The sequence below is a fragment of the Zootoca vivipara genome, chromosome 1 (genome assembly GCF_963506605.1).
Source record: "Zootoca vivipara chromosome 1, rZooViv1.1, whole genome shotgun sequence".
Taxonomy (NCBI): domain Eukaryota; kingdom Metazoa; phylum Chordata; class Lepidosauria; order Squamata; family Lacertidae; genus Zootoca; species Zootoca vivipara.
In genome coordinates this window covers 48,070,203-48,096,756 of record NC_083276.1, presented here as the reverse complement: position 1 = coordinate 48,096,756, position 26,554 = coordinate 48,070,203, and the positions used below count along the sequence as shown (strand labels likewise).

The 26,554-nt window shown below is 39.7% G+C and overlaps 1 protein-coding gene across 20 annotated transcripts in view; it reads left to right on the top strand.

Annotated features, from left to right (window-relative positions):
• GPHN (gephyrin) overlaps positions 1–26,554 on the top strand; it is a 273,273-nt gene that overhangs the window by 74,333 nt on the left and 172,386 nt on the right. For all 20 annotated transcript variants that reach the window (XM_060274140.1, XM_060274146.1, XM_060274078.1 and 17 more), the window contains exon 2: positions 12,507–12,585. Coding sequence is in view for 17 of the 20 variants with exons in the window: in XM_060274078.1 (XP_060130061.1) it covers positions 12,507–12,585 (79 nt within the window). In the remaining 3 variants the exon portion in view is untranslated. The remainder of the gene's footprint in view (positions 1–12,506; positions 12,586–26,554) is intronic.

Here is a 26,554-nt window from a genome sequence, read left to right as displayed (position 1 = left end):
GGTGATACAAGGGAATTCAGCTAAAAGGGAAAATGGGAAATCAGTGCATTTGTGGAAACATTTAGGTCCTTTTAATGATATTTTTAGATCATGACCCTGATAAAATACTTGATTTTTAAAGAGAAATTATAATTGCATTTTTCAGGGCATGCTACACTCCACACATCGGCATTGGTGCCCGCACGCTTGAGGTGGTAGACAGTTTTGTCTATCTGGGTTCCACAATAACCAGCAACCTTTCCATTGATGCTAAGCTGGACAGGTGTACTGGGAAGGCAGCTATGGCAATGGCTTGCCTCTCCAAAAGGGTTTGGTACAATGTAATACTAATGACGTATGCTATTTAACATCTACATGAAACCGCTGTTTGGGGTTATCTGGAGTTTTGGAGTACATTGTCAGCAATATACTGATGAAACACAGCTCTAACTTCTTTACATCTGCAGGTATGGCAGTGGATGTGCTGACCATTGTTTTGCCTCAGTAATGAACTGGATGAGAGCCAACATACCGAAGCTTAATCCAGATAAGACTGAGACACTGTTAGTGGCTGTTTGTCTATACCGGATGGATGGGAGTTTGCCTGCTCTTGATAAGGTTACACTTTTTCTAAAAGAGCAGGAATACAACTTGGGGGTACTTCTGGATCCATTGCTGTTGCTTGAGGCTCAGGTGGCCTCAGTGGTGTGGAGTGCCTTCTATCAGCTTCAGTTGGTAGCTCAGCTGTGCCCCTATCCGGACAGGGATAGCCTAAATTATGTTGTCTATGCTCTGGTAACCTCTTGTTTAGATTACTGCAACACATGAGGCTAACTCTGAATACAGGTGCAGCTGGTGCAGAATTTGCTGGCCAGGTTTCTAATGGGGGCAAGACGGTTTGAGCATACCAATCCTCACCCAACTACACTGGCTGCCAATTAATTTCCAGGCCCAATTCAAATTGCTGGTTTTGCCTCAGAAAACCTTAAGTGGCTTAGGACCACAGTACCCCAAGGACTGCCCCTCCCCATATGAATCTACCTGAACCCCACAATCATTATCTGAGGCCTTACTTCATGTGCCTTCTTCATAAGAGGTCTGGGGGTTGGCAACATGAGAATGGGTCTTTTCTGCAGTGGCTCCCTGCTTGTGGAATACTCTCCTCAGGGAGCTCACATGGCACTTTTTTATACATCTTAGTGTCATGCAAAAATGTTCTTCAACCAGGCTTCAACCATTCTATGCCCTTTGAAATGTGTTTGGGTGGGGGATTATTGGTTTGCTTTGTACTTGTTTTTAATATGTCTTATCTTATCTTCTTCTTCTTCTTCTTCTTCTTCTTCTTCTTCTTCTTCTTCTTCTTCTTCTTCTTCTTCTTCTTCTTCTTCTTCAAGCAACCCCCCTTAGTATTCATGTGGAAATACCTTAGGCATGCTCACTTAGCTCCTCAGATCTCATCATATGTCTTCAAATGATGCTTTGATATTTTGCCATGCTTAAGCAGATCTCTGAAGCTTCTTGATATTGGTATTGATACTTCTGTCTCTCAAATAGTAATTTTCTAAGTTTTACTACTACATTCCTAAAGTATCTGGAGTAAAAATCTGGTTCCACTAGCACAATTTTCTTTTACTCTTGGAATCCCAGTATTACTTGCGTAATGCAAAACTGTACCCACACATCTTAAATAAAGGGCTAGATGAGAAAATAACATCAGTTTACAGACAAAATTATTTTATAATCTTGTAAGCAGGAGGCATCTTGTCATCATATAGCCAGTCTTTCAAATTTTCTCTTTCCAATAAAAAATAAGCGGCTTACACAATTGCTGCAGTTTCAAGAGAACAGCTATATTGTGGATCAATCTCAGAGTGCAAAAGCTCAAAATAGCAACTTGTCTGTCTACAACTTGCTGTGCACTGTGTGACTAGAGTAGTAAGGGTTTTTCACAATTAGGAAGAATATAGGAAAAGTATTCTCCATTGCTGGCTTCTCTGGCTGTTTTTAAAATACCAGATTGCTGCACCTGGCTTTTTAAAATGGGGCTCTAACTGCTGTTTCTAAGCAGAGTGTCCTTGCAGAAAAGCTGGAGAACCATAAACAGCTGGGATGGCAGTTTTAGTGACCTAGTATAAATCTATGCTGAATCTCAAATATTCTGTTTACTGCATTTCTCTGAAACATATGAGGATTTCATTCAAATGTGTCCATTCTCTAAGAGATGTGCACAAGTTTTCTTGTTTAAGAGCAGGTGCGGATTTTGAGAGAACCATATGTGACTGTACATCACTGCCCCCCCTCCTCCAACATACTGCCTAATATAAAAGGATGAGCACAAGAACATTTCTCTTGAGACCAAAGATCTACTGAGTCCAGCAATCTTCTGGGAAGCTTACAAACAAAAAGGAAATAGACCTTACCTATTGTTGGCCCCTAGCAGTTCATTTTCATTGCTATGTTGCTCTTTAAATATTGTTTTAATTCTATTAGAGTTTAATCATTTTTTAACAATTATCTTTAAGATGTTTTTAGTTTTTGCATTTTAGCTGTATTTTACAGTCGTACCTTGGATCTCAAATGCCTTGGATCCCCAACAAATCGGCTCCCAAATGATCAAAACCCGGAAGTGAGTGTTCCGGTTTTCGAATGATTTTCGGAAGCTGAACTTCCGGCTCGGCTTCCTCAGCTTCCAATTGGCTGCAGGACACTCCTCTTTTCTTATTAGTTTTGTGTTAACTCAAGAGCAACAATCTCTTGTCCAGGTGCAAGGCGTATTTAGTAATAATGGTTCTGTATGTAGAATTACCGTACTTTCTTTCCCCCAAGGGTTGTATCCATCCTCTTATGGAAGGCTCTTTGTTCCAGAGGAAGCTGCCTTGAGTAGAAAGGAGGAGGGAATGAAATCTTTTCTGATTCCTCCTTCCCTCTGCAGCCCCCTGTGCCCCACCAAATCTGCTCTGGAGGCTTGAAGAAGCCTTTGGAGTGGTGTTGGAGGTTGCAGGAGAAAAGGAAATATCTTCTCCCCTTTCCACTGGATCAAAGAGCTTCCTGTCATTCAAAGGACACACTTGGAGATAGAGAAATTGACTAGAGGAAATAATATCAGGGACAGAATTTGCAAAGCTTTTCTAAAATTCACTAACATATGCAAAAACATGCAAGTTGGCTATGATTAAATTTCCAATCACAGTATAGTTGGCAAGACCATGCCTGTGAGGAAACATTTTAAAAGATGTGAACTCACACATGAAGATGATTCAGAATCTCTGAATTATATGGTCGGAGTAGTTTACAATCCTTGAGCTAAAATGCTTTCATTTTCTCTTGTGGAAGAAACATCACTATATTTCCTTCAGAAACAAAGATATTTTTAGTAATGAGTTATTTTATCTTTAGATAGTTCACAGAATCTAATTTAGTGATATTATGGCATCTAGAGTCTGATTTTGCAAGTGGCTATTAATAAAGACTTACAATTTTCAGCACCTCTTACGATCAAAGAACCAAACACTAATTATATGTCTTTGATACAAGCTCCTTTGTTATGGTTGCAGCATAGAGCAACACTAGTTAAGGTGGTGTCAAATTTTCCAAGAAGCTAGGGGGGAAATGCTTTGTCTCTAGAGAATTTAAGAAGGTAAATGACAACTGAAAGACAAACCTGAATAACTATATTTTTTCAAAAGATTTTAAACTTTTTTTACAGTCACTTTACGTTCCTTCAGAGTTCAGACGTTGTAGTGAGAACACTCTGCATTTTTGTTTTAATATGTTGCTCATAGTTTGATAAACCTCCTCAGTATTTTCTACTGACTTGTCAGACATTGCTTTTTTTACATAATGTTTCCTAAACTAAAATTTAGCACATTTCTCACATGTTCATTTTTCTGTCTATGCAGGTTTACTTATATTCAGTAAGCTAAGGTTTGTGTGCTATTTCCTCATATTACAAGACTAAGCCTAGCATGGTAATAGCAAATCTTAGCTATTCAGCTACACCTGCTCTGCTTCAGTGTTCTAACAAACAGTCTAGCTCATTCTTCATTCAGTAACTTCAAATTATGCACAATATGACACATTATGTAACTACAAATCTTTCACACATGTCTAAATAATTATGGATATGTTTTGTTAAAAACATATTGTTGTGTGGAGGGAGGGCTTATGCTTTTAATTAAACAATTAAGACTGTTAACATTTAAACCTTAATGATAGCTGTTAACTTGCCTTGATTAAAAAATATAAGCAAATGGGACAAAACTGAAACTCAGTTTGAAGTGGCTCCAATAGGAAATGTCACCACTTAGTAAGAGAACTCAATTGATTAAAACTGGGGATGAATGGATGGTTTGTGTGTCACTATTATTCCAGGAGTTGTTCTGCCTTATGCTTTTCTTTGTCTGAACTCTAGTTTAATTTGTTTTAAACACTTCTTTTTGGAATTAGTGCATGTGCAGCAATTTTCAGGTGTTCCTTTCTTTACACTTTCTGATGTGCACAAGTGATATACATATTGATTAAGGCACTGGCCAGGAAGGTATCTTGATGTAGTTGTGCACGTGCACATCAGTAACCCGTAAGAGTTACGAACTTTAAAATGTTTCAAATTACACATGCCATGTATAGCAGCATGAAGAAAGTCTGGTTAATGTGGGTTGTTAATTCATTGGCGCTGTTCTTCAAGTGAGATAAGGTAACTTGGAGCCCCAAAATCAGAAGGGAAATTCAGATGGCAAATTGCCCAAGCAATCCTAAGTTTAAAATAAGACATCAATTGCAGGTTTCCTTAAGTCTAATAGATATTATAGCTTTTCCAATGACTCAACAGGGATTCAAAGAAAAATATAGGTATTTAATAGGGTAAAAGCACAACCTAACATTTGCCCATATAGCCTGTGGTTCTGAATGCTCAAGAATAAAATATATTTCTTTCTGAATACGGTAGTACACGTCTGCAGTTTAGAAAATAAGAAAAAAAACTTTAAAGTAGGACTGTGTTGAACATTAGCACTTTGGATTTCATTTTTCTGTAGAATAAATACATGCTTTTCACCATCCTCATCAAAATGATTTTGAAGTGCCCAAACAAACTCTAAAGGGGCATGATAGGAGAAATTTTATAACTATGGCCTGAAATAAAGATACGGACAGACTTTGTAGTTACACAAACATAATTTCATACTGAGCCACAGTTTTTGAGTTACCATTAGATGGCAAAAATTTCTTAAATCTTGTTTCTTCCACCTTGGTGGGGTAGGTGTGGGGATGCCATTTGCATTTTCTACCCAAAATGTATTGAGTCATATCTGCAGATGATACTATACAGTATAAACTTATGGCAGAGAACAACACTGCTATAATCCGGATGTTTTGCCATTGGTAGTTTTGAAGCATTTAATCTTTTTTCTTTCTATATGTCTTGAGACTATTTTTGTGCTCCTGGATTTTGTTAGACATCCAAGGCACACTGATAAATTATTTAACTTCAGGCTTCTCTCTTCTTGGAAAGAAACAGTTGACTGATTTGTGCAGACATTGGCTAGAATCTAGTGGGCGCCCCTTTGTAAAAGTCGCTTCCATTTTCTTTGAGTAGGTAAGCTAATGGCATGTACATTTGGAATCATCAGCATACATGCTTGGAATAGGACATTCAAACAAGGAACCTTGAAATGAGTCTAATATGTCCACATTGGTAGAAAATGTAAACAAGAGTAAGTTGCGGGAGGTGTCTTAAATTTCACATGTACACTTATGGGGTCATACTGGATAGCTCAGTGAAGATACTGACCTAGTGTGTGGCAGTGTTAGGAAAGGAATTGAAAATAAAACTCCCAATATCATAATGCTGTTATACAAAACTATGGTGCAGCTGTGTTTGGAATAATTCAGTTTGTCTCACTTTCAAAAGGATATTGCAGAGCAGGAAAAGGTTCAGAAAAGGCAACCAACGTGATTAGTGGGATAGAGAAACTCCTCTATGCAGAAAGGCTGCAGCATTTGAGGCTTTTGAATTTAGAGAGAAGTCAAGTTAGAACTGACATGATAGAAGTGTATGGTATGTAGAAAGTTGATAGAGAATTCCCCTTCTCATAACTCTAGAACTTGGGGACAACCAGTGAAGCTGAATGTGAAGATTCAGGATGGATAAAAGAAAGTACTTCTCTGTAACCTGAACTTCATGGTTTGCGAGAGCGACCAACTAGTTGCAAATATATACTGTACAGTAAGTTGGGCAAGGGACTTGTAGAGGGTAGTGGGACTACTGTAAAGTTTATTGGAAGATATTAGCTACCCATTCTAGTCTAGGTTCAGGACTGGTTTGGGGATAGAATCTGTCACGGTCCAGTCGGTGGGTGGTTGAAGCCCTGGCTGGGGACGTCAGGACCAGAGGCAAGATGGAGGTGTAGAAGCAGGAACAGGTGCAGGGCTGAGAGTCCAGTAGCAGGCAGTCGCAGGGTCAAGGAGCAAGGCGTCGGCAAGGCAAAGGTCCAAGGGTCGAGGATCAAGGTGTCGGCAAGGCAGAGGTCCAAGGGTCGAGGATCATGGCGTCAGCAAGGCGAGGGTCCAAGGAGCAAGGCGTCGGCAAGGCAAGGATCCAAGGGTCGAGGATCAAGGCGTCGGCAAGGCAAGGCTCCAAGGAGCAAGAGGCCAGAGGCAACCAGGCAGGGATAGCGTTGCTGTGGCAAAGAGCTGAAGGGAAATGCTGAGCTTTTATCCCTCCCAGCTCCTGCCACCAGGTGCAGTGAGGTATCAAGTGGCCTCACCTGAGTGACCACTCCTTGCCTCTCCAGCACAAGCTGAGCCAGGCCCCAGTCCTGCAAAGCACTACAGGCCCCAGAGCCTGACTCCTGCCCATACTCCTGACAGAATCAGTCTTGGTTGCCCTGGTGTGTGATTTTTGTTGTGAGAGAAAGAGACAGAGGGAAGTGCGACCTTGCTTCCTCTTCTCAATCTCTTTGAGTTTTTTTTATACAAACAGCTGTGGTATCCTTTTAGACTGACTGTGGGGTGGGCATTGTTTTACAGTGGTTCTGTTCCCATCCCCAGGGTCTGTTCCAGAGAGCATCATTGGGCAAGTGTTCTTTGACCCACTGGGTGTTACACTGTTGTGAGGTTCTGCAGAGGACTAATTTATTCATAATGCTTTTTGACATCTATATGAAATATAGAGTGGTTATTAGGGGATTTGGAGTGTGGTCTCATCACGCTGTTGATGACAATATAACTTACAGTGGTACCTCTACTTACGAATAACTCTACTTACGAATGTTTCTACTTACGAATGGAGCTCCATCCGCCATCTTGGATGCGGTTTAGATAGGATTTTTTCTACTTATGAATTTTTAGATAGGGTTGCTTCTACTTATGAAATTTTTCTCCCAATGCATTCCTATGGGATTCGACTTGCAAATTTTTTCGACTTACAAATGTGCCTTCGGAACGCATTTAATTCGTAAGTAGAGGTACCACTGTATTTCTCCATAAGGTATGACAGTGCAGGAACTGGTATGATGCTTGGACACAGTGGTGGGCTGGATGATGGCCAGTAATCTGAGTTTGAATCTTGATAAGTTAGCAGCTGTGTGGGTAAGTAACAGTAGTTACTGGGTCCAGGAAATAGGTCAGTTGCCTGTTTTGGATGTGAGTGCACTTTCTTTGAGCAGATACATAACTTGGGGTTGGGGGTACTTCTGGCTCTATCTCTGTCACTGAAGACCTAAGTGGCTTTGGTAGCCAATAGTAATTCCTGCCAGCTACTGCTAGTGTAGTGTGGCTGTTCCTAGATTTGGATAGGTTAGCCTACAGTACTGCAGGCACTGGTAACCGCCAAACTGGATTATTGCAGTGCACTCTGTGTTGGGAATCCTGGAAGCTATAGTAGGTAATGTGGAATGTTGTGGCAAGGCTGTTGAAGGTGGTGTGGAACACCTGTGCTGGAAAAGTCGGATTTGGCTGCCATTATTCTACTTGTCCAAGTTTAAGGTCTTTCTGCAGTGCAATGAAAGAGGGTGTTTGACTTCTGATTTTCTTCTGCAGCTTCAGTTATCTATGCTGAATTGAATGATATGGTTTCTTGGGGGTTGCAGAAGACAGCACCTAAAAGAAGGAAGTGGAAAACCCCTGTTCAATTAGTGGAACTCTGATCATAGTTCTTAAGATATAGGCCAGGCATCCCCAAACTTCGGCCCTCCAGATGTTTTGGACTACAATTCCCATCTTCCCCGACCACTGGTCCTGTTAGCTAGGGATCATGGGAGTTGTAGGCCAAAACATCTGGAGGGCCGCAGTTTGGGGGTGCCTGATCTAGGCCATCATCTTTCTAAGTTAAAGGTGCCTTTACTCTGTTTTTGTTTTCAGTCCAGTGTTCAAATAATGGCTACTACTATTATTATTATTATTACAGTATTATTATTATTCATTTGAATGTACTCAGTTTTGAGTTGTGCCTCCAACTCCAGCATGACTTATTGTGTATAGGAAAGCACAGTTGGATTCCAGCATAGCTGAGTTATGAGTAAAATTAAGATTGAGGAACACCAAATAGGTTCAGTGGCCCTTGGCCACAGAAAATGTTGCAAGGCTTATGAAATACATCATTAGAAACAGTTGTAATACACTGGGTCAATGATTACAAAAGATAAATGTCTCATTTCATTATGGTTAGAGAATATGACACAGCCTGTGAAAAACAGAATCTCAATCTGCAGTTTCTTGTTTTCCCGACTGTGCTTAAAAACACTTTGGCTCTGATCCAGTTAGACCTCTTATTCATATTTTTTGTCCTGGTTTTGTGCACGTACAGCAGGACTAAAGTATTCCTGAGCAGCATTTCCCTCTGTTGAGTGCTTCTTCTGCCACCTCCCCACCCCGAAGGAGCTTCCTGTGCAGTATATTTTTTATGGGGGTGTGCTATTTTTTTGGGGGGGAATGAAAGTAGTATTGCATATTGTTTGCTCTATATACTTTGCTTCAGGTTGGAGGAAGGGCAGGACATAAAAATCTTGAATGAGTGTGTGTGTGTGTGTGTGTGTGTGTATGTATGTGTGTGTGGCTAACAGTGTGCTGGGGAATGTTGACCATGTGAGAGTATAGAAACTATTAATGAGCACATGCACCTGGCGGCTTATTTTGCTGCCTCCACAGCATCCTTAAGTAGCTGGCCAGCAGTAGTACCCCCTTTTTGGGGTAAGGGGCTTGAGAGGGTGGTGGCAGTCAAGCTGCAGACTCTCCTGGAGAAAACTTATTTCTGTGCAGATTCAGACCTGACTTTGAGACAGAATTGGTCTTGATCACCCTGATGGATAATCAGTTGTGCTGTGGGATGCTTTAGGTCTGTATAATATCTATATGAAGCAGTCAGTAGGAGATTTGAATATTAAGCAGTTTATTTTGATTTGATTTGATATTTGTGTTCTACTTTTCAAACAGACAAATTATTCAAACAATTAATGAAATTCAATGCAAACTGATAGTGATTCAAAATATCAGAAATGGCTACTGAGCACCAGCCTTTCTCCAGTTGGCACACTCTCTCTGGGAAGCTGCTTTTACACCCAGTGCAGAAGCACATTTCCAGGAACAAGAATTTTCATAGTTTTCAGTATCCACTTCTTTTTACCCTCAAAGAAATCAGTCAATCACTTCTATGCTCTTTTCAGTGTAGTGGGGCAACAGATTCCATAGAAGAGCCAAATAGTCTATGAAATGGCATCCACGCCCTTTGTCATTCTTTCTGCTGCCTTCCACATGTTGGGAGCTGAGATTCTATAGTGGGATGCTTGCTCATGTACAACTCAGAATGTTGATCTTCTAGGGTTTTAAATTATGTAGGGAGGCTATGAGTAGAAATGCTCCACTCTGCAGAAGCTGAGCTATATATAACACATGGAGTGAGTAGCAGGAATGGCGATGTGACAGAAGGGTACTAGAAACCATCATTTTTTTAATAGAATGGAAAATATTGGAACAATGGTGAAATGATCCATAAGCTTTGTTCTCTGAAATATATGGATGTCTGCATTTTTAATTTTAATATTTTTTCACACAAAAAATGCTTCCTGCTGTGCCCAAAACTAGTACTTTCTTCAGGAAACTGCCAGTGTTGATACACTTGCAAATTATTTGCCAATGATATTAACACCATGAACCACCAACAGAAAGTAAATACACATTGAATGCTACTGTTAAATGTGTGATAATTTGAAATATGTATAGAAGTTATATGACATATAACTGGGATGCTGTAAAATGGTGAACTGAAAAAATGAAAAGGTCTAATACATATTTTATGGGTGTACGCAAATATTACGTTGCATATTTTAAAATAATTTGTAGAAGAAAATTTCTCTGATCTTTAAATGAAAATCATTTTTCATGCACCCCAGCTATGTATGTTAATAATTGCAATGAGTCATTAATACAGTTTATCTTTATATCTTGTATTTGTGTGTGTGAAAGTATGCTTAGTTTTCTGCCTTTATCAATTACATGCGTTCATAATAGTAGAGCCTCTTTGGGTGATAGTATGATCTAGTATTCAATAGAACAAGAACATTACAGTGAAGTTCTCCTCTGGGCTGTTCTCAAGGGCATTAGGAAATGCTTGCTTTGCTTGATGTTTACACGTTATAAGCTCACATTTACTTTAGGTGTTGAGTGTTAAAATAACATTCCATACACCATGAGACCTACAGGTCTAGCAAGTTAAATTGAAAATGCTGGAAACATATTCCAAACTTGCAAATTGTTACGGAAAAGCCTGCCTGTACACTCTACAATTGCTATCCTGTTCTGTCTCTTCCTTTAACTGCTGGAAAGAGCACTGCAGAATTGTCCTACCTGCTCCTCCTAGCTTTAAGGACCAGGGGGCAGCTGAGGTAGCACAAAATAACTTAGACAATCTCAAATGAACTTCACAGTCACCATTTGTTCTCAAATGCCAGCATTGTCCTTGGTGGAGTGAGCTCAACCCTCCATCATGCAGACAACATCGTGTGTGAGTTTGGCTCTTTTTATAAGCTTCTGATGGCTCAGAGGCTTGGTTCATACAGAGGCATGATCTTGCTTGTTCATTTTGTGAGGAAAATTTGATAGTTGAAGTAATCCTGGGGGGTAGACTTCAATATGACTGCCACAGTTTAGCAGGATTTGAAAGTTCCAGAGCTTCAGATTTCAACCAGAATGTTGGTTTCTCCAAATGCCAACAGTAAGTCTATGAATAATGGAATCTGGGTATATAGTACTTCAGCTGAGGCCTAGATGATGCTGAATAGAGAGGCTCTATTGCATCCCCTTTTATGCATACTAACCCTCAGTAATTCGCTATAACAGTTATGTTTCCTTCAATTAAAATAGTCCATAAAGTAACCTCAGCTGGAGGCTGTACCTTGCTTCCTTAAACATAGATCAGGCATGGGCAAACTCGGCCCTCCAGATGTTTTGGGACTACAATTCCCACCATCCCTGACCACTTGTCCTGTTAGCTAGGGATGATGGGAGTTGTAGTCCCAAAAACATCTGGAGGGCCGAGTTTGCCCATGCCTGACATAGACTATAGCTCTTCCCCCCAACTTCCTGAATTTTGCATATGCATTTTTTTCTTTGTAATGAGTATGTTAATGCTTGGCTTTGAAACATTGAGATGTAAGAAACACAAAATGAAATTCAGCAATTATCTAGGTCATTTTGAATTTTAATCTTATACTCAGTGGGATTGGTAGTTTTGTCCCAGTTTTCTGTCATCAGCAAATTCTATGTGGCCTGGGGTAAGAACAGGTGAAATTAAATGTTCTGGCAGCTAGTGGGGTTGGTAAAGACATAGCTACCTACTGAGACAGAATATTGGCTAAAATGTAGGCATAGCTAAGTCACCAGCAAACTAAAAAGCTCAACTCTATAGAGTCTATACCAGGGGTGTTGAACCTTTGGGCTTCCAGGTGTTGGTCTCCCATCAGCTCCAGCCAACATCATCAATGGTCAGAACTGATGGGAGCTATAGTCTAGGAAATCTGGAGGACCACAGGTTCTACACAAATGTGTGAAGGCCACTCCCAGCAATACTGCGGGATGTTTTTTTTTACTGCCATAGTTCTTTCCACCCCAAGTAACTTTTACCGTTAAAGTACCGTATGTTTTCCTGAATCGCTCCCCACCACTTTAGATCTAAACATGATGGACATGTACTTCTTTTCATGTCTCTGTCTGTGTTGTGTCTAGTTTGGTCCTCAAAGTGTCTTCTCCTGTTTTAATAGTTTGTTAGGGTTGTCTACCTGTTCAGAACCAAAGAAATTTGCAGTATTTTAATTCCTAGATGAGGCATTTTCTATTCTTGGTATTCAGTATCCTGATTTTGACATTGTGTTTTTTCAGTCAGCATTGCTTCATATTCATAATCTTTAGAATACAGTAAAATACTGCAGTCTTTTAGTAAAATTTTATCATAAGACCAACATCATTCAATTGATTTAAAGGTACTATACATGTGTAACATATTTTCATCTCTTGTATTTCTCTTTCTCTTTTTTTAGTGAGTGACAGTTGCTTCAGGAACCTTGCAGAGGATCGTAGTGGGATAAACCTTAAAGACCTCGTCCAAGATCCTTCTTTGTAAGTATCTATCTCAATGTATAAACAATGGATTTCTAATTGAGCCACAAATTGATAATGGATCATCTGTAAAATAAATAAACACACAGAAAACCCAAACATTACCACCTCAATAAGTCAGGTCAGAGGGATGATTGTGTTCTCATCTCAACTAAGTCTTACAATACTCAGTTGCATGCTCAGACTATAGTGAATAGGAAAATAAAATGAACTTATTTTCCTCTCATGTTAAAAGAAGACTGCCACCCAGTCATTAATTTTCTATTGTACACTACAAGTGGAATTGCAACTGACTTTCCAAGTCATTAGGAGTGTGCTTTATATGTGCAAATTCCACTATTTCTATGTTTTCATCCTGTAACATTCCATCCCCAGCAATGGGTGTGACAAAACTGCTGTTGGTGGGAAAGGAGAAGGTCCAGCTCACCTGAACAGCCAGTTGAAGTCCAGCAGGCATTCACTATAATTTTTGTGGTGGTTGCCATTTTATCACTCTATATTTTTTTTGATCTCTTGATTAATTAGCACTAAAACACTTTTCTGGCTACATTTTTTAAATGAAAGAGTGTTGTAGTGTTATAATGTTAATTACATATATTAAAAATGATTTTAAATAACCCTTTCTGATCAGTGCTATTATTAACCAAGTTTCTAAAATGGTGGTGAGCATACATTATTACTATTTTTTTTTTTACCACCATGGTTTACCACCATTTTAGCAATCTGGATAATAATAGTGGTTGTATTTCTTTATTCTATAGCACACTTTCAGTTTTAAAAAAGCTGAAAATAGAAAAAAGATAACCACCTCAAAGGTTATGTATTGAGTTGTGATATCTTCACTTCCCTGGTACATCGTTGCCTATGTGAAAAGTCCACTTTTTTTAAAAGACAGAAGATTAGTACTATGCTACTCTTCTTTTGAAAGAAATTGGACTTTTGTGGTCTGAGAAAAGATGAAAGAATATTAGGGTATGTGCAGGACAATACAATGATTGGATGGCATTGTTTGGATGCCCCTCAAAAACTGAGTGTATAAACCATGACAATTAACGCTAAGGGCAGTATTCAACTGCATTTTTGTGCTGGTGCAAGGGTATCCCCCCCTGCCCCCCCATGCTATCCCCCAATCTGGTCTGAACGGTTGGGGGGAAACCCAAAACAGATTTAGGAGGTGCACAGTGGATTATTGTACTGATGGAATGATCTGCTTAGCGCTTTGTTGAATACAACCCTCAATGTCTAGTGTGGAGGTACCTGAAGAAAGAAAACACAAACACCTGATTTATAGGTTCTGCCTGCACTGGCAAACTTTGCCTAAAGTGTGAGGTTTAAGCATTCTTATACAGCTCAGTAAGTGTTTCATTTTCATAACTCACTATAAAACTGTGGATTTACTTATGCTGCCTCTAACAAAGAACAACGTTTGCTTTAATTAGCTACTCATTAAAAAAATATTTTTAGCGACTCACCAAATTTAAGATTAAGTTGTTAGCAATTTCTTCCCAAGACAGTTTTCCAGCCAGAAATTTGAGATTGAGGTGGGCTTGGAATTGTGGTGAGACTCAAGTTTTGCCCCCATTACACTAGGCAAAGTGCACCTCAGCCATTGGCAGGCCATGCAAAATAATATGCATTGATGGTTTTAAGGAGGCTAATACAAAGAAGAAGAAGAAAAACCCCACGCAGTTTTTCAGCTATCCCAAGTCTGAAACCTTACTGTATTAGGATTCTAAAGGTTTCAATTCCAGGGTTTCAATTTAGGACTGGAAACACAGGAAAGCTGTTATAGCAGGAACATGTGACATTATTAAAGCACAGATAAAGAACTTAACTGGCACTCTGTATCAATTTCAGTTTCCAAAGCATCTTGAAAGGCAGTCTCTTGTCAAGCATATTTCATTAATCAAATTGTGATGTAATTAAAGCTTGTGTTGCCACAGCCAGATATGTCTCTTACAGAAACGAGCACAGCTGGTACACCAGGCTAAGCCAGACAAAAGCATACCTGGCAACATCCATCACTTGGTTTGTGGATTCAACTAGATCAAGGAACCACCTAGACAACAAACCTTATTTAATTCCTCTGTATGTCTGTCTCCCTCCCATTCTCCTGTGATATTTGAGGATGTGCTTGAAAACTGGTGGGAAAGGGTAGCTAATAATCAAGGGACTGGATTAGGCCCAGGAGGCAGCACCTGCTGACCCCCACCCAGACTGATATTTTTCACAAGGCATTGCATAGCTAAAAGCCTGCTACTTTGAATGTTCCATTCCTATCTCATTGAGAGTCATATTTCATAATATTTCCAGTGGGGGTTTTTTGGCTTTGTTTTCATTTTTTTTAAAAAAATCTACACTAGTTTTTTTTCTATTAATTGACTAAGAAAGATTTTTTTCAGCTGTGCTTCTGTGACTTCGGAATTGTGGAAAAGCATATAAAAATAGCACAGAACATTTTAGTGCCCTCTGTGTGTGTCTTCATTTTTTTTTCTCTGAACAGATGGGGAGAGAGAGGGAAAAAAGAGTAAGAAAAATAATATTAATTTCTAATAGGAGGCAAGCCAGGTCAAAGTGTCTATTGACATGGAGAAAATGCAAAAGAGTGCACACCATCTGTACCCAGTCATGAATATCTTAGTATCTTTTCATCTATGGAAAAACGGAAACCAAGCCTGTAAATGGGGAGTTCCAAGCCCAGAATCTATAGAATGAGACTGAGATCTTACCTCAGAAATATTGTGATACCATTGGGCATTCTTGATCCATCCAGAGCACAAACTCTGTTTAGCCTTTCCAGCAGTCCTACAATACTACAAGTCCTACAGTTTTCATCTCCCCACTTATAGCCATAATCCAAGAAGAATATACACACACTGAAAAATCTGACAGTGAGTGACAAATTAAAATGATAAAAGTGGCTAGGGACCCTGGTGAAAAGGAATACTTATAGTCATTTATTTATTTATTTACTTACTTACTTCCCTATCCACTTACTTACTTACTTACTTACTTAAACACTATGCACTGCCATTAATACAAGGCATTTTTGTTGTTGTTGTTTAGTCGTTTAGTCGTGTCCGACTCTTCGTGACCCCATGGACCATAGCACGCCAGGCACTCCTGTCTTGCACTGCCTCCCGCAGTTTGGTCAAACTCATGTTCGTAGCTTCGAGAACACTGTCCAACCATCTTGTCCTCTGTCGTCCCCTTCTCCTAGTGCCCTCAATCTTTCCCAACATCAGGGTCTTTTCCAAGGATTCTTCTCTTCTCATGAGGTGGCCAAAGTATTGGAGCCTCAGCTTCACGATCTGTCCTTCCAGGGAGCACTCAGGGCTGATTTCCTTAAGAATGGATAGGTTTGATCTTCTAGCAGTCCATGGGACTCTCAAGAGTCTCCTCCAGCACCATAATTCAAAAGCATCAATAAAATCAGTTCCATTAACATTTCACACATATACAATAAAAAAGGAAACTAAATCATTGAACAGATCTTATTTAAAGTCCAGTAAATGCTTGGCTTATTCCTACTCTGAAAGTTTGGTAAATATTAGGGCTCAACCAATAACTGAATGTTGCACATTCCCATGCATGTTTGCTTGGAAACAGGTCCTACTTTGCACAATGTATCTTAATTCTAGGTAAGTTTTCAACCTTAGATTATTCCAGCAGTCTGGAACTTCTGCCCTTTCAGCCATATTAGACCCACCAGGCATCTCCATTTGTCTCCAAAGCAATTTTGGGCAAAACACTCTCATCTAGTTGTGGGTCAGTTAGAAAGATCTCTGATCTAAGTACCACCACGCCAAAATCAGAGATAACATCAGATGGGGAGAAATGCTGTATTTTACTGTTAAAGAGCAGTCAGAATAATAGAATCATAGAATTATAGAGTTGGAAGGGACCCGGAGGGTCATCTAGTCCAACCCCCTCCAATGCAGGAATCTCAACTATAGCACCCATTAGTAGGGTAAAACTAACCTGTCTCACAATGGTCTGAGGTTTGTCTCTGGTCTTATTGCTTTGGTGCTTAGCATTAAAGTAGGAAAATAAAATCCCTCTGGTTGCTTTTAAGAGATTCACTTAAGAGCAGAGGCACCTTTTTAGAGCAGAGCCACACCACTCCAATGCTAGTCTGCACTGAGTACACTGACTTGTAGTCAGTAGGGTTTCAGGTTGGAGTCCTTACCAATCCTACCCAAAGATAACCAGGAATTGAACCTGGAACCTTCTGCATGCAGAGTATGTGCTCTGTCACCAAGCTACAACTCTTCCCTCAACTGAGGAATAAGCATGTGTTAATCAGGGAAGACAGCACTGAGCTGACAATGAGGTACTCTCTTCCCACAACTTATCCAATAGGCGTTCAACATCTTCAGTGGGCAGAAAAAAGGCTGAAATCCATCTTGGAAAGACATCTGAAGGGATAGCTTGATGTACAACTTGACAAGCAACACCAGCAGATAGACCACACAGAGTGGGCAATGAATCAGGCTGTCTTCTGTCAAGTAATGGATTTGAATGTTAATTGTGGATATTTTTGTCTGCAATGCAAAGAGATGGGTAGAAAGATTAGGGAGGCAAGTAGCATTACAGTCATGCTGGCTGGTAGTCATTCTGTATGCCTTTCCACCTCTACTACTTATCAGAACAATCATTCAGGGACCAAGAAGAAGCAAAGTCCTCACCAAGTCCTGTCCCCCCCCCAGTGGTCTTCGTGATCAAAACTCACTCCTTTACCCTTAGATGCAACTATTTCAGCTGATTCTTTGTTGATTTGCAGTGAAATTGTGCCCTCAGTCGATGTTCACTTTCCTTGTATCACAGAATACCTTAATTATATGGTCTTATTCAATACAGTGGTACCTCTGGTTGTGAACGGGTTCCATTCCGGAGGCCTGTTTGCAACATGAAAAGGCCGCATCCTGAAGCGCTGCATCTGCGCACGCGTGTGACGGAATTTAGTGCTTATGCGCAAAGCGCAATTGAGCACTTCTGTGCATGCATGCGCGCTGAACCTGGAAGTAACCCGTTCCGGGACTTCCAGGTTCAGCGCGCCCGTAACTTGAAAAGATGTAACCCGTAGCGGACGTAACATGAGGTATATGACTGTATATGGAAGGCTTTTTCTTGATTGCTGCATATAATGGAAGAAATCTCCTACTACAGTCTTAGTGTGCAATGTCTTATATTTCTCCAGAAATATATATGACCTCCAGCCTCTCACCTTCAGGCATAACTGGATGAACAGAAAATCACAACCTCTTAACTTTTAAAAATACCATAGAGGCACATCTTTTTTATTTTGCCTCCACTAGGTCATTATGCCTCCTCATGTAGCCTGAGTGTTGTGCAGCGTACTCTTTTACAGCGTGCTTTCAAGCTCCTTAAGAACTCTCTCATTGAAATTTCTTCTTTGCTCACCTGGTTACTTATAAGAAGAAGAAATTGCATTTTTTTGATATTTTCTGAGTTCTCAGATTCCTCATTAGTCACATACTAAGGTTGCTTCTAGAAAACCTGTTTGTTGAGAATTCATCCTGAGTTTGTGTGGAAGTTAGATGGCACTAGCTATTAACTGAGCAATTCATTCTGATTTCTTTGTGATGTTCTCTCAAGCAAGCATTATCATACACTTTCCAGTGGATTTCCCCACAAAAGACTGGTTTTTTGGTGGGGCAGGCAAGGTTTTTGTGTGCAAAATCTTCAAATCAACCTTAATTGCACAACCTGAGTTTGCCAATGTGTGATTGTTGCTGGGGGTTTTTAACGGCATGTGATTCCTTCTGAAACCATCCTAAACCACAAGAACAATTTTGCAGCCTGTTTGTTTCCTGTCATGATGCATTGCTCAAGCATTTCTATCTAAATCTAGATGATTAAAGGCATGCATTGCTTTGGTTTACAAATTTGCCTTTGTCAGAGTATTCTGGCTTTTTCCATTAAAGGAGCAGCTCTATCTACCGCCTTTGAGGAAAGGACCTCCATACAATAAATATTTGGATCTACAGATGAATGGCAGTATATAAATTATATATATATATATATATATATAGAGAGAGAGAGAGAGAGAGAGAGAGAGAGAGAGAGAGAGAGAGAGAGAGAGTGTTCTTATTGAAGGGATGTAAGAAATTTGATAAATAATGTGGAGTACTGTTGAATAACTGGAAATTAAACCAATTCCTGCCAATTTATTCACTTCCACATTTTAACATAGAAATAGGTAAAATGTTGCAGCTTTCTTTTAAAAACTGGTGGCTATTTCTACTTTGATGGACTTTATTTGGGTTTGTTAATTCAGGAAGGTGTTAATTTCTTGGATAAAATACTTTTTTGTTTCATTGGCCTTCACTGGTTGACTCCTTTTGGGGAGTTTTGGTCCCTTCAGGAGTGTGTGTGTGTGTGTGTGTGTGTGTGATAATTATTTTTAATGTAAACTTGTTCAGGTTTTCCCTCAGTGTCATTTTAAACACACAATTATGGAATGAAATTGTGGGGGAGAGAAAATTAAACCCAGATTTTTTTATTTTATTTTTTACTTCTAAACCCAAGCGTTTGTAGCAGGAGACTACTTCTAGGAGGTGAACAGATTAGTCTCTGGTATCTGAAGAAGTGTGCATGCACACGAAAGCTCATACCAAAATAAAAACTTAGTTGGTCTTTAAGGTGCTACTGAAGGAATTTTTTTATTTTACTTCGATCCAGACCAACACGGCTACCTACCTGTAACCAGATTAGTCTCTGCATACATTGCTTTTTGTACTGTAAAACAAAATGGTCAATTGTTTTCTTCCTTTTGTGTTTATATAATATGAAAAATGGACAAAAATACATACAGAAATATTTGTTCAAAACACAGAAATGTGAGAAATAAAAGTCCAGGAATTTCTATAAGGAAAATACACTTGAAGAATTCACATTTCCCCTGGCACCAGTAGTTCCTAGCTTTCAGCTTTAACATCAGTTCAGCTGTATTTAGAATCACCTTTAGTTGTAGCAAAAGTCCAAATAGCACTTATTTTGAAGTTCATTTTTCATTATGCCTTACTCGATAATCTCAAATTGCCTCAGCCTTCTTACCTTACAATTTGAACTTATTATTTTTACTTAACTCAATTTCAGAGAATTTCTGCTGTGAAAAACCTATCAAGTTAAGTTTCCTTGTTAAGGAAAAACCAACATCCATCACATATGGAAAGGAGGGGCAATTCTACACTCATGCTACCAGTGAAATTTATCACCACTTCTGCCCGGGGTGGGGTGGGGACTGCTTTGGATAATTCCCCAGTCCTTTGGAGCTGGTTATGAGCCATAGAGCTTTGTTGTTGTTTAGTCATTTAGTCACATCCAACTCTTTGTGACCCCATGAACCAGAGCACGCCAGGCACTCCTGTCTTCCACAGTTTGGTCAGACTCATGTTGGTAGCTTCGAGAACACTGTCCAACCATGTCGTCCTCTGTCATCCCCTTCTCCTTGTGCCCTCAATCTTTCCCAACATCAGGGGCTTTTCCAGGGAGTCTTCTCTTCTCATGAGGTGGCCAAAGTATTGGAGCCTCAGCTCCAGGATCTGTCCTTCCAGTGAACACTCAGGGCTGATTTCCTTAAGAATGGATAGGTTTGGTCTTCTTTTTGGCACTGACAATCAGTGCATAGGAAGTAGCCTTATTTAGCTTTCTCTTCTTGTCACATAGCTAAAAGAGCAAAAGCATGAACATGTGGAATAGCTGCCTTACAACCACTCTATATTCCCTTTGTCACTTCTCCACAGTCCACAACCCACTGAAAAAATGTGCATTTTTCAGATTCCTTCTTCACGTAGTCCTGGAAGATGCTGTAAATCAGGCTTCCTCAACCTCAGCCCTCCACTGGTCCTGCTAGCTAGGGATCATGGGAGTTATAGGCCAAAAACATCTGGAGGGCCGAAGTTGAGGAAGCCTGTTGTAAATGATAGAAAGAAGGAATAAAATCTGGGAATTGGAGTTGGTAGAGAGATGGTTAGTGGTGGTAGTTTATAGATGGTAGTGATAGGGGGCAAGATTTGTCTGATAGTTCACTACTTGCTAAATGCTACACTGCAAGATAAGGTTTTGAAATCTTTTTATTAATTATGTTATTCAGAAAACCAAAACATTGGGAAGTTAGGATTGAAAAAAATGTGATGTCCTTTGGCAGGTACTATAACTGTAGCTGGTTTGCAGAGGAAAGAGAAACTTCTCCAGCAAAATTTCATCAGCTTTGAAGAGTATCATTGTGAGTTTGGAAGCATACACTTTTGGCAGCTTAAAATAAGAAGCATTACAGCTATGAAACACACCTTGACATTTATCCAGGATAGTAATATGCATGAATAAGCATTTCAAGTCAGGTGATAGGGCTTGGAGAAAAACCAAGTGAGGCTTTGATTGCCGCTGCAAGGAATAGCATTGCTTTTTGTGCTCTGAAAAAGATATTCAAGGTAAAAAAACAGCCTACTTCCATTATGGTGGTTTGCATTAAAGCCTATTAATAGTAACTCTGCTTTAAAGTATTGGGTTTTGAAGGAATGTTTTTTTTTATTTTTAGTTTGATGCTCTGTGGGCTTCCTATCCTTTTGTAACCTAGTTGTCTCTAGGTTTTCCATAGGGACGAAATACCAGTTTTTAAAGTAGTTTCCTTGTGGTCATTCATTGAGCTTGTTGTCTTAACACTTTCTGAGTGACTTTCTAAGTCACCAATTTTGTGCTGGGTAAATATTATTGAATAAGATAGATAGAACATAAATTGGAATTAGGAAAATCAAGATAGTAAATAAATATAGCCTTTATTTGGTAATTACAAATAAAGAAGAAGAAGACAAAAAAATATGGGTTGACAGTATTTGGAATACTATAAATAGTTCTGGTCACTGCACCCCAAAAAAGGATATTGTAGAATTGGAAAAGGTTCTGAAAAGGTCAACCAAGATCTTCAAAGAGATGAAGCTACTCCTTTATGAGGAAAGGTTGCAGCGTTTGGGACTTTTTAATTCAGAGAAAAGGCAAATAAGAGGCGAAATGATAAAAGTTTATAAAGTTATGCATTATGTGAATAAAGTGGACAGAAAAATTATTTTCTCCCTCTGTCATAACTGCCATGCATAGACATCTAATGAAGCTGAATGTTGGAAGATTGAGGACAGATAAAAAAAGTAGTTATTCACATAGTGCATGGTTAAACTATTGAACTTGCTCCCATAGGAAGCAGTGATGGCAACCAACCTGGATGGTTTTAAAAGAGGATTGGACAAATTAATGGAGACTAAGTCTATCAATGGCTACTCGCCATGATGGCTATGCTCTTCCTCCACTGTCGGATGCAGTAATGCCTCTGAATGTCAGTTGCTGGAAGCCTCAGGAGGGAAGGGTGCTCTTGTGCTCAGGTCCTGCTTGTTGGTTTCCCACAGGCATCTGGGTGGCCATTGTGAAAACAGGATGCTGAATTAGATGTGCCATTGGCCTGATCCAGCAGGCTCTTCCTATGTTCTTATGACAGAGCAATGTTGTTGATTCATGCACATGCTCCACAATGTCCAGTGACTGTACACAGTGGCTGAGTTTCACACACTATCCATTCAAGTTTCAGCAATCACCAGACAGTTGAATTAGAGGTTGTTTCTGCTTTGTAGTTTATGTATACACACATTGTAGTTTACATTTGCATAGTTGTCTTCATTGTTCAAGTAATGAAGTAAAGTCACTGAACTGATATGTTTGATTGGAATAATGAAATGGAGGGTGGAATGCAAGTGTTATGAAAAGGTGTTATGCGTAGTGTTTATGAAAAAAACAGAATAATTGATCTGGTTAGAGGAGGCAAATCACTCTTACAGAAATGTTTTTCTTGCCAAGTAGAGTGGGGTTTACTGAAGGAAGGGAGTAATAATTCTGTGATAATTCATTGATTACTGTACTGCTACATATTTTTTCCCTTCCCAAAGGACTACTTGCTTTGAAAATATCCATCCCTGTATAAAAAAGCACTGTCTTTAGGTTGAAGCAAGGAACATAATTTATTACCCAGTCCCCATTGTAATAAATAGCTGCACTTTAGGGAGTCATCAGCCCACCAACTGTATCTCAAAATGGCTTTTAAAAAGCATTCTTCTTTGTCTAAACAATGAGAGTTGGAATGTTTTATGGGGATTTTTTCCCAAGTTCTGCATATTTCTCCCCTCATGAAGCTTCAGATCTTTATCATGTTTAATGAGCTGGCCGGTCAAGCATCTGATGCCCCAGTGGGAACTTTCAAAGTCACTGAGCACATTTTCCTTAAACCTAGCTGACATTCCTGTCTGTTGGATTTAATGTGTGACATCCATAGATAAATTACCAATCAGATGGAGCAGACAAAAATTGCTCCACCATGCTGTAAATATGCAAGCACTTTTTTTTGCACAATTTTAAGATTCTGTCCAGATTTGGAAGCAGTTTAAATGCTTTTTAAAATATATATTGAAACTAAGAATTAGAAACCCAGCTGCCCATTGCCGTATTCTCAGACAAGTTCAGCCTCACCGCAAAAAGGATATTGCAAAGCTGGAAAAGGTTTAGAAAAGGGCAACCAAAATGATCAAGGGAATAGAACAACTCCCCTTTGAGGAAAAAACTACAATATTTGTATCTTTTTCGTTTAGAGAAAAGGTGATGAGGGGCCAGGGAATGATAAATGTGTATAATATGCATGGTGCCGAGAATGTGGGTAGTTTTTCTCCCTCTCATAATACTAGATCCCAGGGTCATCCCATGAAGCTAAATGCTGGAAGATTCAATGCAAATACTTCCTCATGGTCAAACTATGGAACTCACCCTCCCAAGACATAGTGATTGCCTCCAACTTTGATTGTTTTAAAAGGGGAGATTAGATAATTTCATGGAGGATAACGACATGAATGACTACTTGCCATGATAGCTATTTACTATCCCCAATATTAGAGGCAGTATGCCTCAGAATGTATCTCTGAAGGCCACTTACGGGGAATCACAAGTATGGGGAGTGGCTGGGGAAACCCAGCCGGATGGGCGGGGTACAAATAAATAAATAAATAAATAAATAATAAATAAATAATAGCATTCATTTTCTGGTTCCAGGCTTCCTATAGGCCACTCTGAGAATAGGATGCTGGAATAGATAGGCTTTGGGTCTAATTCAGCAGGGCTCTTACATTCTTAAGCTCAGATAGAATGGACTCAGATTTAATAACGCCAAATGATCTGAATGGTTTGTTTTTACCTTTTATATTCCACTACTGCCACCAAGTTTGTCAAGTATTATTCACCATGAATACTTGACTTTGGGGTGACGGTTCGAATACTTAAAACATTAATTTCATGGAAGACATAGCAGCGTTAACAATTTTTCCTTCTGAGACAATGGAAAATCTCAATCTCTGAACCTGTTTATTTTTACTCTTATTTTTTCACAGAAATTTTCAAAACAGGAGATCGATTCTCCTAGTCTTATTCCAAACCTAAAAATCTTCTCAACTCTTTCTCCTGGTCCAAAACCCACCAACTGTTTTAACAAACAAATCCTGAACATTCTGCCTCCCTGTGTACTCTCCCTCCCCTCCCCTAACATTCAGTCTTTTAAACACTTCTTTCCTCTGTCCAGTCACACTGCAGAGTGCAGCTGACTAGAAGGGTAATCAGCCACAGGGAAGGCTTGAGGGCTGGCAGGAATCCAACTGTGAACAATCTGAAATAAGGATTTACCTTATGTCCAGTGTCACATTTGGGGAGTAATGTAGAATGCACCAAGCACTTGATGACCCAGAAAATGATTTTGAGGGCTAGAACTGGGTGGCTTTCCCAATGTTCCACAGTTAACTCAATGATTTCTGTGAACAGAAGGCCTCAAATTCACAGTCATGTGTGAAACATTGAAATATGCAGTATGTGTTCATGGGTTTGAGCACTAGAGCCCTGTAAATGGAACCTACAACAAAATGTTGCAGTATATCCTCACTACATGGTAATTCAGAGTGCCCAACAGCCGTGCTTTTTTCCAGGATACAACATTACAGCCATCCCATCCCTTATCCTCCTCCCCTCCTCCCACAACAGTTAGTCAACATCTCATGGTTACTGAATGTGCTTAGTCTTCGATGCGGGGATATCTAACCCATATTTATATTTACAGTGGTCCCTCGACTTACGAATTACTCGACATCCGTAGGTTTCGACTTACAAACGGGACAAATGGCCACGCTTACGAATCTTTCTGCATCTGAACGGAAACCATTGCCGACTTTAAATGCGGTTTCCTCGACTTATGAATTTTTACATGCGGTTTTTTCGACTTATGAATTTTTACAAATATTTTTTTTCCTATGGGAAACCGCGTTTCGACTTCCAAACTTTTCGACCTACGAATGTGCATTTGGAACGGATTAAGTTCGTAAGTCGAGGGACCACTGTACAGTATATATTATTTTAATCAAAAATAAGAGAGTGAGAGACTAATGCTAAAAAGTTACTAAGATGTGAAAATTGAGCTGGGGAAGTCCAATTTTGAAGTTCTAAATTTGCATATTTTATCAAAGAAAATAGATTAGAACGGCATTATAGCTAGTTTTGGTTATGAATAGGTCCTTTGCTGTAGCACATGTGATTGTAGTGCATTGCTTGGAAGGCACCCAAGATGAGCATGGGCATTTTCTTCCAAGAAATTTACTTTGTTCAATTCTTTAAAACTTATTCTTTAAAACTTATATCATATTCTTTAAAAGAATATGATGGATGGCAGCGATGGTATAGGGTTTTCCTTTTTGTACACCCCCTCCCTAAAAAACAGAGAGTGATGTTGAACTTCCTGTCGCAGTCTAGTCCGCCCAGCTCCTTGTATAATTTCTAAGCTTCTTGCCCAGGATCTTTCCCTTTAGTCCAGCTCCAGGAAAAAGTAAAGAGAGAAGCTCTAGATTTATGTTCCTTAAGCCCAGTGGATATAGAACTTAACAAAACCTTGTGAAATATCCTTGAGACACATGTGGTGAAAATTCCAGTGAGAAATTCCAAAGAATTGCCTTTTAAAACCAAGGAAGCCAAATGTCAAAATATAAAAAAAAATTATTGGAAAGGGAAAGAAGGAAAAAGCACAGGTAACAGTCACATACATGCATGGAAATAAAAATCCGTAAAATCAGTCTAATTTAGCTATATGTTGTGTGTTTCCTGATTGAACAGAATCTCAGATGACAGAGCATGTGCATAGTGTGCTGTACTAAAGGGGTTTCTGAGAAAAAGTATATTTGAATTCCTGATCATTCAACTGTTCATGGATTTAAAAAGCCTGGACTCAGTAATCCATGCTCTGATAACATCCTGTAGAGATTACTGTAACACATTCTACATGGTGGCGCTGTGGTTAAACCACTGAGCCTAGGGCTTGCTGATCAGAAGGTTGGCGGTTCGAATCCCTGTGACGGGGTGAGCTCCCGTTGCTTGGTCCCAGCTCCTGCCAACCTAGCAGTTCGAAAGCACGTCAAAGTGCAAGTAGATAAATAGGAACCGCTACAGCGGGAAGGTAAACGGCGTTCCATGTGCTGCTCTGGTTTGCCAGAAGCGGCTTTGTCATGCTGGCCACATGACCTGGAAGCTATACGTCGGCTCCCTCGGCCAATAATGCGAGATGAGCGCGCAACCCCAGAGTCGGTCACGACTGGACCTAATGGTCAGGGGTCCTTTTACCTTTACCCTTGAAGAAGGGGAACTGCAACCAATACAGAATATTGCAACACGGTTGCTTTTGGGGAACAAGGAAAAATCATGACTCCAATTCCTAAAGTACTGCCCAGGCTGCCTCTCAGTTACTGGGCCTGATTCAAGGTTTTGTTGCTGGTATATACTGTACCATAAAGCCCTAAACAACTTACACCGTAAGTACCTGATAGAACATCTTGCCTAATATCCTTCCATCTGCTGTCAATGATCAACAGGAGAGAGAGGCTGTTAT